The 12,343-nt window shown below is 38.3% G+C and overlaps 1 protein-coding gene across 1 annotated transcript; it reads left to right on the plus strand.

Annotated features, from left to right (window-relative positions):
* Positions 1-3,903: 3,903 nt before the first annotated feature.
* On the plus strand, positions 3,904-10,811 carry LOC307201604 (vomeronasal type-2 receptor 26-like; the record flags this gene model as incomplete). The annotated part of the gene is made up of 4 exons (XM_079950884.1): positions 3,904-4,623; positions 5,927-6,154; positions 8,015-8,141; positions 9,910-10,811. 4 exons carry the CDS (start codon positions 3,904-3,906, stop codon positions 10,809-10,811), a joined length of 1,977 nt encoding a protein of 658 aa, XP_079807010.1.
* Positions 10,812-12,343: the final 1,532 nt, after the last annotated feature.

Genomic DNA, 12,343 nt, shown 5'->3' on the forward strand with positions numbered 1-12,343 from the left:
TCGTATTATTTAATGGCCTTCACAATCCCTTCCTATTTCTTCTAATAAGTATTACAATACATTGATATGAAATTAAAAAGCAGGGTATAATAGAAGAAGTTTTTAGAAGGGTGAGACAAAAGAAAAGAAGGTATCATTACATATAGATTGATTAATTTAAATCAGTTATAAGGGGTTATTTCATCTGACATTTTTATTCCAAAATTGAATGGGAAAGGCACATCTCTCCATAAACCTGTTTTGAAGATTATATTTTATAGTATTTCTATTGTATGTCAGCTTTATCACCATAATATTATCTCAAGTTTTCTTCAGTCATTTTATAGTTATGGGGGAATTCTCCATTGCTGGGCTATACATAGTTTTACCATTGTCAAAATGTTTATTGCTAGTTGTAGATCAGCATTTATAACTACAGAATGCATGCAAAGGAGGACTGTTTTTGGGGATCATGGTAATACATAATCATGCAGAATTTTAGCCTCCAAATGTATTGTTTTAACACAGTTCCAAAATATGTATAAAGTCTGTAGTAGTTCTTTTACATCTCCAACAATACATATTTTGACTGCATCTTTTGCTCAGTTTATGTTGAGAAAGATACCATTGAAATATTTCCTTATTTTTCCCCTTTAAATTAATGCACTCTAGCATAGCTGGAATATTTTTAAATACCAAGCAACCTTCTGCCTGTGACATTGTTAAACTGAATTGCATTATACACCATTTCTATTTCTTCTTATTTGATGGTTGTGTTTCTGCTCTTTTTATCTGGGAGATACATATTTTGTACTAACATCTTTTCTATCAATATGTGACAAAAGATTCTCAAATGGGATTTAGGGATAGGGTATTCCATGCTTTATCTGCAGTTGTTCCATTATGGAACCAATCCTCTGCACAAGAAGCTGGCATAAAGCACACCAGTGTAAATTAAGCCAGAATAAAGTTCTGTGCTTAAAACTGGTGGTGCAAAAACAAGCCTTTAAAAGAGGTTTCTAGGCTGGGTTTCCAGGTTATGTGACCAATCAGAAAGGACCTAGGATCTAGCCTCTACACTCCCCACAATCCTACCTATTCCATATTTGCAAAACACTTCTTTTGGATACTTGCAATGACCTTGGTTCAGTCAGCTAAGCCCTGACTGACATGGAATAAGCCAGTTACACTGACATATCTTTGGCTGAGCTGGGGTTGTTGGGGACTTAATATTTGTGAGCTCGGAATCAGCTCATGAGCCCAAAATCATGCAAATGAGAGATTTCTGATTTTACATGGCATTAAACACAGGCACAGCTGGCAGTGTAAGTCCTAGAAAAGGGGCATCCTGGGGGTATACCATGGCAAGACCAGGGAGGGGGTGGACTTAGCCTGGACTCTAAACCCTTTCAGCTAAGTTATGTGACCAGCAAATCCTGCATGAAACAATATTTTAAAAGCTTCTTTTCCTTCTACCAGGAACAGCCCCACTGCTACACAGGGTTTGAAACTGGTGTAACTTTGCTTAATTTACTTATACCAGCCAGGGCTGGATTTTGGTTTGATGAGGCCCTAAGCTACTGAAGGTAATGGGGCCCTTTATATGTCCAGCTGTCCTTTGTCAACAACAAATTGCCACTGTTTTTTATGTTGAATATATGCTATATGGTAATTTATGGACCTGATATGTATTTAAAGCCATTTGCACATAACAAAAAATGTATTTTATCAAAGTAATTGTTGAACTGAAATACAATTAAGAATTATATTAATAGTGAAATGCAATAAAGAAGAAGTATATGGGGGGGGGGGACCCAAGAGAGTGGGGCGCTAAGCTATAGCTTGTTTGGCTTATACGTAAATCTGGCACTGACGCCAGCTAACATCATCATCATTTACCCACCCTTCACCCAAAGCTCCCAGGGTGAGTTACAATAGTAAAACACAACATTAAAAACAGTATAAAACAATATACAGGAGCAAAAATAAGTTGGGTCCTAAAAATATACATCTCAGGTGTCAAAAGCCAGGGTAAAGAGGTGCATTTTGGCATTGACCAGAAACTGTGTAATGAAGGTGCCAGACACAACTCTGTGGGGAGGGAGTTCCACAGTTTTTAGATTTTCAGCTTTTAGATTTCCATATATAGGGCTAAACCATTGTTTAAATATTGTTTTTTATTTATTTATTTTAGATAAGGCCTTGTCAAATGCATTTTTGCCCAAAACACAATGGGCACACTGAATAAATAAATGACTCATCCCTGTTCTGAAAAGCATGGTTGATCCTTTATTATTAATAATAACACATATGATACAATTCTTTTCTTTAGGACAAAGTCTAAGAACTACCAGCATATCCTGTCTCTGGTTTTTGCAGTGAATGAGATAAATAAAAACCTGAAGACCTTACTAAACATCAGCCTTGGCTTTCACATTTATGACAGTTATTTAAATGCAAGAATGATCCATCAGAATACTTTGAAACTTCTTTCCAGCCAGAAAACAATTGTTCCCAACTTCAAATGTTTTAAGCAAAAGAATATGATAGCTGTCATCGGAGGACTTAGCTTTGAAATTTCCTTTTACATGACTACTCTTTTAGGCATCTACAAGATTCCACAGGTAGAACAAATCACCTGACCATATAAGTTTTCCATAGATTGTATTATGTTTATCCAATAAAATATGATAGTGAACTATTTATCCTTCACAAATAGCTTCATTTCAGATGGTGTGTGGACTTGTTGCAGGGTCACTGAAGAAGATCTTATTGTATTGAGTGGTTGATTGAGCAAGCTTGTTGATGGTCTTCAATTCCCATCAGCTCCAATGAGCTTTGCCTATAGATAGGGATATGGTAGTTATATTGCAACAATTCTGGAGGATCATAGACTCCCTATCTCTGGGCTAGAAGATGCTCCCTCTAGTATCCTTAATCCAAACCATGTAGGGCCCTAATGGTAAGCACCAGCACTTTGAACTGTCCTTGCGAAAATTTATTATCATGCAATTCCATATATGCAGCATATGTGTTCATATATTCAATTTTTGCCAAGATTAGTAGCATAACTGCTGCTTTTACTGCTAAGTAGTGTTAGGAACTAAGACAATGTGGGAAGGTGTATAAAATGCTTACTTCCTATGGCAGAGAGTCACAATTTTTGATACATAGGAAACCTGCAAACTGTCAGGGACTTCGCAGTTTGATCCTTCCAGGGAGGAGGACGACAGTTTAGAATTACAACAGGGGTTTGAGGGAGGTCACAGCTCAGAGGCAGATGAGGGGGAAGCCGCCCAGAGTGACTGGGGAAACCCAGCCAGATGGGCAGGGTATAAATTATTATTATTATTATTATTATTATTATTATTATTATTATTATAGGCTGGGTGCTATAGCCTCTCTCTGTAAATACTGAGTCAAAAGTGGACGGTAAGAAACATTTCCTTGTCTTTGTACGTTCCTGGCAACCAGCCTTGGGAGTTGCTGGCAGCAGCTTGACACAAACTAATCAACATTTCACATGCATGCCACAAACAAAAAGATAGAGTATGAATTTCTGAAAGTATGACATTTAGCATAAAATGAACTGAAATAATCTAGTGCTCTACAATTAAACTACAGAATGAATTCATGAATTATGTGTATACAAAAATGAGAGCAGGAAGTCTGGCAACAAGGAAGGGGAAAATGTGGTGCTATTACATTATTTATCTAATTGCATAATGTCATTGTATGATTATTTTTTGATGAATGTATAATTTTTATTTGGCTTAGATTGCCTACTGTGTGAATGCTCCAGAGATGGATGATAAAAGCCAGCTCCCTCCATTCTACCGGATGGTGCCCAATGAAGAGTATCAGTATGCAGGGATTGTCAAGCTTCTTCTTCATTTCCAATGGACGTGGGTTGGGATCATCACAATGGAGAATGATAATGGAGAGAAATTTCTGCAGACTTTAATGCCAGTGCTTTTGAAGCATGGAATCTGCACAGCCCTCAATGAAAAAATACCAGCCACAACTCATGCTGTAGAGACGTTGAGTTCATTTGACTCTATCCTGGACAAGGCCAGTTATCTATCCAATTCTGAAGTCAATGTATTGATAGTAAATGCAGAAACTGGTGTCATGACATATTTGACATGGGTAATGCTTATATATGCAATGCTGAAAGATATAAAAGTGACATCCATCAGTAAAGTGTGGATAACAACGGCCCAGTGGGATTTCTCAGCTGACGTGATGCACAGGGCTTTTGACATACAGGTGTTTCATGGTTCATTATCTCTTGCAATACACTCAAATGAAGACTTGGGTTTCAGAAAATTCCTTCAGGTCTTACATGCTAAGACGTCCAAAGACAATGATTTTTTGAGGATCTTCTGGCAGCAAGCATTCAACTGCTCATTTCCTGATTCTAAGGAGGAAGAGATGAGATCAGTTACTTGCACTGGTGAAGAGAAGCTGAACAGTCTCCCGGGGACTCTCTTTGAAATAAGTATGACTGGCCAAAGCTACAGCATCTACAATGCAGTTCATGCCATAGCACATAGTTTACAGAAAATGTACTCATCCAGGCAAAAACACAGAGCAATGTTGGACAGAAGTAGATTGGATCTTCCAGAAGTTCAACCTTGGCAGGTAATTTTCATATGAAAACTAGCTCTCCTAGTTTGTTGTGTGATGACACACAATTCAGGAAATCCAGATCCATGCACTATGTTCCTTATTCCTTGAATACACTGGTCACTCCTGTTCCCAGATCTCTTTCCTTACCTGCCACCTGAAAGCACAGCAGAAGTCATCAATCTGTTGAAGGTTAACTCATTTTCCCCCTCAAAAGTTATTAATGCTAATCAATGAAGATTCAGGAATTGGATGTTACTATAGGTTGATGAATGAAGAAAGATGTGTTGATAGAGAATAAGAAAAAGAGCTCATATCATATTGCCATGTCGATGCTGAAAGTGTCTTCTAAGGACACATCTCTGTAAAGTTACATTTTAAGTGTATGAATAAGGAGGGTAATGTTTGGCATCTGATATATGCTGGATGGGATGGATTTTATAAGTGAATGAGCTGAAATGAAGTGGGAGAATAATGTTTAATAGCTTTTTCATGGACATTGAAGGAGGTGGGAGTGGAACAAGAAGAGCTGAAATCAGTGGGCCATTGGGTAGGGCACTGAACATTCCTAAGAATTTTGGGTTGAGTTTCCATTTTCTTAATACAAAAACACTTGTTTTGTAACAAGTGTTTTTGTTTTTTTTAAAGGCACACATTATGGCAATTTTCCCTTTCTTTCTTGCATTTCATTCTGGTTGACATAGTTTGGCTCCCACAATGCACCCTTGGAGTTGTTCCCAGAGTAAAACTCTATTTTTTAAAACTAGTTAATAAAGTGGTGGTCTTTTATTAAGCCAATTCCCACTCCACTTCTGATCTCGCTTTGCATGGCATGCTTTGCCTTAAGAACAAATTGCCATCCACATGCAGTGTCCTGTGCATGACAACATGGAGGGTGGGGCAACTGAGTGCATTTAGGCCCAGAATGCTCCTGCTGTCATTCTTCTTTTTGCCATTCCACATACTGACCTTCCCTGCAGTGTGGCTAGGGTGGTCACTTTAGGACAAAGTAGGATTTTTTTTGTTCCTTATTAAGCAACCTATCACTTTGCAGAGAAGACAGGATCTTCTCCATCTGTTCATACCTCCTTTGGACCTAGGTGATGTGGAATGTGTTTCTGCCCCCTGAAAGGTGGGTATGGTAGGCAGAGCATCCCCTTCTGTAGAAATTATTTTTTTTTAGTTTGGGTCCAGTTCTCCAATCTGTTAAAATCATTCTGAATCATGATCCTGCCTTCTGCAGCATTAGCTATCCCTCCCACTTTGGTGTCATCTGCAAATTTGATGTTTTGTTTTTGCCTTTGCCTTTTCATTCTAGCTTCATTCTCTCCTAAGGAGTACCTCATTCAACAATGGTGCTGGAGACACTGTTTCTTTAAATGAGAATGGTGAATTGGCAGCGGGATTTGATATTATAAATTGGATTACCTTCCCAAACCAATCTTTTTCACGAGTGAAAGTGGGAGAAATGGATCCATACACAACACAAGGTCAAACATTCACCATTAATGAAGGGGTTGTCATCTGGCACAACACATTTAATCAGGTAGGATAAAAATAAAGGTAAAAGAGAACATATTAGTTGGACATAATCTTTGGTATCCAATTCTCTCACAAAAAGATATTTGGTTATGCCTATGAGAGAACCTGAAGAATGATTTATAAAGGAAATCTTATTAATTGAAATTAATATTATTGTTATTTTATCACTATTTAAAGGATCAGAAAACTTCTAGCTTGCAGACCTAATTTTGCCCATGAATCCATTCCTCACTAATGATGCCACACTTATTCTACATTATGTCAGATGTGATGTCAGGTCAGGGACTGATGTGGCTACAAAGGAACAGTTAAGATTGTAAAGTCAGCTACCAGCTGTTCCTTTTCTTGAGCAAGCCACACTGTCTGTTGGCTGATGGGCAGTGGGATCATGCCTTGGTCAAGTGCACAACGCTGTTTGCACTGAAACTTGCTAACAACTACTTTTCCTCTCTGTATTAGCAGCAATTTCAGAGGGAAACAGTTTGGGCCAAGACGTAAAGGAGGCAATTATATTGATACAAGTACAGTGGTACCTCGGGTTACATACACTTCAGGTTACATACACTTCAGGTTACAGAATCCGCTAACCCAGAAATAGTACCTCGGGTTAAGAACTTTGCTTCAGGGTGAGAACAGAAATTGTGTGGCAGCGGCGCAGCAGCAGCATGAGGCCCCATTAGCTAAAGTGGTGTTTCAGGTTAAGAACAGTTTCAGGTTAAAAACAGACCTCTGGAACGAATTAAGTACTTAACCCGAGGTACAACCATAGTATCATTTCCAGTATTTTTCAAGTTAATAGTGCTTCATTAAGGAATAATTGAATGAGCAGGATTGTGCATATCTACTGTCATTTCTTGGATGACTTGCTCCAAAAGGAGCCACTACTCAATGATCCTTAGAATTGTACCAGTAGAGTATTTTCATTGGACCGTTTGGATGCTGAAGATTATTAATAGTGATACAGCATGTGATAAAGTTCTTCAAAATGTGAGTCCCATTGTTACTGAGTATGAAGTCAATAACCTCCTCGTAGGGAATTTATTTTAAAGGTCTCAAAATGTTATGCCAAAAGGAGTGCTTACAATTCAGTGAACTAGGTTCACGTTCCTTCATTATAGGATAACATCTCTGGTTAAAACTTATTGGAATTTACTTACTGACTATGACATCTACTCCAAATGTGACAGTCAAGTGTGGTTTGCTTATTTAATCTAGGCTCAGAATCACCCAGCTTCTGAGCAACTCAGTCAAGAGCACTTACAACGATCATAAGATCATAACTATTTTCAAAGCCGTTATGTTCTGTACAGAAGCATTCCTTTAAAATGGGTGTCTCCTTTAAAGTAGCTGATTTTTTTGCAATGCAAACTTAGCTATGTCTACTCAGATATAAGTCCCATTTAGTTCAAGGTGTCTCAGGAATTTGTAAATAGAACTGCAGCCTTAGAAACCTTATGGCCCATGCTAGATCATAAATAATTGCCTACCACTGAATTAGATTTGAAATTGACGATAAGTGAGATTGAGGGAAATATAAAATTTGTGGAGAATAGATCAAATTAATTGAACAAAATTTAAGAATATAAACAAGATGATAAATTGCTGGGAAAAATTTATAACGATGTAAGTGGGAGTGGGAGACGTGAGGGAGTCCAAAGAAGTTCTGAAAAATATGTTATGATCCATGTTATATTGTTTATTATTTTTGCATTTTGTATTTTAAAAAATCTTAATAAATATTTTAAAAAAAAAAAAGAAACCTTATGGCCCATGATAAGCAACACCATAGTATTAATTTAAAACACCATAGTATTAATTTATTGATTAGATACCAGAGCAATTATTCTCCTCTTTTTGTGGATAGATCCTGCCAACTGCCAAGTGTAATGACAATTGCCTTCCTGGATACAGCAGAAAAAAGAAAGAGGGGAAGCCATTCTGTTGCTATGATTGTGTACTATGTCCAGATGGGAAGATTTCGGACCAAAAGGGTAGGAAAAAATATGTTCAATTTTGTGAGCATAAATTTTTCTTCATTTTTCTTCTGCCTTTGGTTCAGCTCTCCCCAAAGAATAGTGATGATCCAGTTAGAACACAAACTGATAATTTGCTATACACAGTACAAATGTATCGAATAAACAACCAAACTTCTTACCCCTGTATGTTAGCAAAAAAAACCCTTGTATGTTCAAAATAAGCCTCATACATTAAATATATAGTGATTTATTTCCATTTTTACCATACTGTTGTACAATTTGATTATGCCTCCACCAGCTAAGCAATAAAGGATTTGAATTTGATTAATATTAGAACCATTGTAGCGGTAATTGATCAATTTTGCTTCTTTTTCATTCCATCAAGTTTATAAATATTATTTTATAAGTCTGAGGAATGATAATAAATATCCCAAACAAGCTTTTTTGACACATGCATTTCTGATGTATCAGCTGCAGCTCAAGAACAATGGTATTTACAATGTTAGCAGTGAACACCATGAACCTTAGGAAGGTCTTTTAATATATATTTTTTTAATAAGTTGAAATGGTCCTAAGAATAGACTAAGCAGACAACTAGTGGATCATGTTGTCTGCTTGTGTTTGAGAAAAAGATGTAGAGTTTTTGTTATACATATGTATTGCCTCTTACATGAGGGTTCGCTTGTGGTGGTCCACACATAAACAAAAAAAAAAAAGTAAAGCCAGGAATGCCCTGCAAGGTGGAGTGCTGTTTACCTGTCTATGGAAAGGTGGCATGAGGGCTCCAGCAGCATCACAGAGACCTCACCCCTGACTTCCTCTAGACTGGTAAGTGAGGTACCAGGCTTTGAAGAGGAGGCACAAGGACTCTATCACACTTCTAGAGCCTTTATGCCTCCTTCTCAAAGTCCAGTGCCTCACTTACGTAGTTTTGAGAACACAGTGCAAGGGCTCTGGTATGTCGCCAAAGCCCCCACATTGCCTTCTCAAAGTCAAGTAAGCCTATGATTGCAGCTGTAGGTGGGTGGGGTGGAGAAAATACATAAAGGGAGAGTGACTTGTGTCCGCTCTCCATTTATTTATTATTCCCCATCCACGCAAAGCTGCAATCACATTAGTATACTAAGTGTAAGATGTGAATTGCCTACATATGCTTAGGGGCTGTACAACTCCCTTCACCATAAGGCTCAGGTTCTGTCCCCCAAAGGGATGCTAGATACAATAAAGGGAGCAATAAAGGGAAACAGCCAGAGATCCACTGTATCCTAAGCTGGATACATCCTGCCTGACCTTGCAATAGGTTTGCCACCTACAGAGTCACTCTCAGTTGACATTTTTGCATTAGAGTTTACTATAGTATTTCTGAGATGAAATTGGTGTCATGGACTCAGGAAGAAAAGAATACACACACACACACACACACACACACACACACACAGAGTGGTACCTCAGGTTACATACGCTTCAGGTTACATACGCTTCAGGTTACAGACTCCGCTAACCCAGAAATAGTACCTCAGGTTAAGAACTTTGCTTCAGGATGAGAACAGAAATCGTGCGGCGGTGGCACGGCAGCAGTGGGCGGCCCCATTAGCTAAAGTGGTGCTTCAGGTTAAGAACAATTTCAGGTTAAGAATGGACCTCCGGAATGAATTAAGTATGTAACCAGAGGTACCACTGTATATATATAGAGAGAGAGGGAGTATGTAAATAACTTTTGGGGTGGGAATGCAATCTTTCTGATTACTAATTATTGAGGGATTCCCCCCCCCCTGTTTTTCAGACATGGATAACTGTTTCCAGTGCCCAAGAGATCAATTTCCAAACAGAAACAGAGATCAATGTGTCCGCAAGCGACCAAACTTCCTCTCTTTCAAAGAAGCTTTAGGAATCTGTTCAGTTTTTTTCAGCTTGTCTTCTTCTTTCATCACAGCTTTGGTGCTAGGAATTTTCATCAAGCACAAGAATACTCCCATCGTCAAAGCCAACAATCGGGAACTTACATATTGTCAGCTAGTTTCCCTATTGCTCTGCTTCCTTTGTGCCTTGCTGTTCATTGGTCGGCCCAATGCAGTAACATGCTACTTAAGACAAATTTCTTTTGCCATCATTTTCTCAGTGGCTGTTTCTACAATATTGGCAAAAACGATAACTGTGGTTGTGGCTTTCATGGCCACCAAACCGGGATCTAGAATGAGGAAATGGGTGGGGAAAGGTTTGGCCAATACTGTTCTTCTCAGCTGCTCCTTTATCCAAACCATTATTTGTGCTGTATGGCTCAGTACCACTCCTCCATTTCCAGATTTTGACATGGACTCTATAGCTGAAGAAATCATAGTGGAATGCAATGAGGGATCCATCACAATGTTTTATTGTGTTCTGGGATACCTGGGATTTCTTGCCAGTATCAGCTTCACTGTGGCTTTCCTAGCCAGGAAGTTGCCAGACAGTTTCAATGAAGCCAAGTTCATCACTTTCAGCATGCTGGTGTTTTGCAGTGTTTGGTTGTCCTTTGTTCCAGCATACCTGAGCACTAAGGGGAAATACACAGTGGCTGTGGAGATCTTCTCCATCCTGGCCTCTAGTGCTGGATTACTTGGTTGTATCTTTGCCCCCAAATGCTACATAATTATCCTGAGGCCTTCCTTGAACAGCAGAGAACAGCTAATAAAGAGGAATATATAGGAACTCAAGTGTTAGGATAGTTATTCTTGCGCTGTTATTCAGTTGTGAACATTAATCTAAACAAACCCTTAAAACATATTTCCTGCCTCTTGCATTTTCAAGTCTCCTTTTATTTTCACACAGTTCTGCACTTTCAATGTAGTTTATGTTGAACACCCAAAATACATTACACGTGTATTACACATATATAATTAGATTTTGTATCTCTTAAGATGGTAAGGTTTCAATGCTCTGTTCAGATTGTACATCACAAGATGTTTTGTGAAACAGGCCATTGTATTCTTTGGTCAATAACTGAATGGGCAGCAAAATCAATGGTGTCTCATTCATCTCATGTTGCATACAAGAAACAAGAGACCCCGATGACAGGTTTCACATTTTTTTTATAGATTCACATACATACCTTAATGTCCCAGCTACGTAAAGATTACAGGCCAATTAAGAAACCTCCACCAGACGCTTTTCAAAGGCTTTCTATTATACATATCTGTTTCTGCGTAGCCCTCCCCAGTTCATTGTGTTCTCTTCAACTTTGACACCCTAGCTCACCCACAACTTTGTGTGAAGCTTGTGGTGGACAGTGTTTCCTGGTGTCAATAATAGAATAAAATTATACATAAAAAATAGGGGTTCTGTTTTTTTGTTTTTTCCTAAAAGATATTCTAAAAACAATTAAAAATGTCTTTTAAAAAGTTACATACTCTGCCTGGAATATTTTTCAACTTGTTGACACATTCTAATGCCAAGAAGAGAATGTTTTCTGGTGAATTCCCTTCCTGCTATTAAATCAATATGACAAAATGTCAAAGTCATGCTAAGCCTGTTTTGATAGCTAAAGGCAAGTTGTTCAGAACTAAGTATGAGAAAGAGATCATATGGAGGCTCCAGTAGGAAAATGGAAAATAATTTATTAACAAGTTGATTTAGATAAAATCAGGGCATTAATTGGAACACATGATTTCTTTGTAAACCATGCTGAGAGGCAGCAAACATGTTTTTTTCAGAGGGGTTTTCTGATGCAAGTAAAATCTTCCAGAATGCAATACTCTTGGAAGATGGCTCTGAACACTTCAATTATCACAAATTACCACATGTCACCATCCGACTTGCCAAACCCCATGTGGACTGTAGAGTTCACAAACAGAATTAATAGCATAGTCTGAAATCTATTATAAAATAGCTCTGGGCCATTTAGTAATGGGATGTTGGGTGGACTGAAGCATTAAGTCAGATATGTGGCAATTCCCGTTGCAAAAGCATTTGGAGCAATGGATGTAAGCAAGTTGTAACAAGGCTGATGGTAGATAATAAATGGAACTGGGCATTGTCCAAGATGTTGGAGGAATTCCTTCTCCTGCTTCTTATTTTGTGGCTGCAACTTCCTCAAAGTGAATGTGAGACACCCACTGTTATGTGTACCTTGACAGATCCCTTCCAGCTCCCATACCAGTATAATCAGACAGGAGACATCACCATTGGAGCGATTGCTACTCAATATGTCTGCATGTTTGATGAAATTTCATTCAGCGAAC

This window comes from Podarcis cretensis (assembly GCF_951804945.1).
Source record: "Podarcis cretensis genome assembly, chromosome: 13".
NCBI lineage: Eukaryota > Metazoa > Chordata > Lepidosauria > Squamata > Lacertidae > Podarcis > Podarcis cretensis.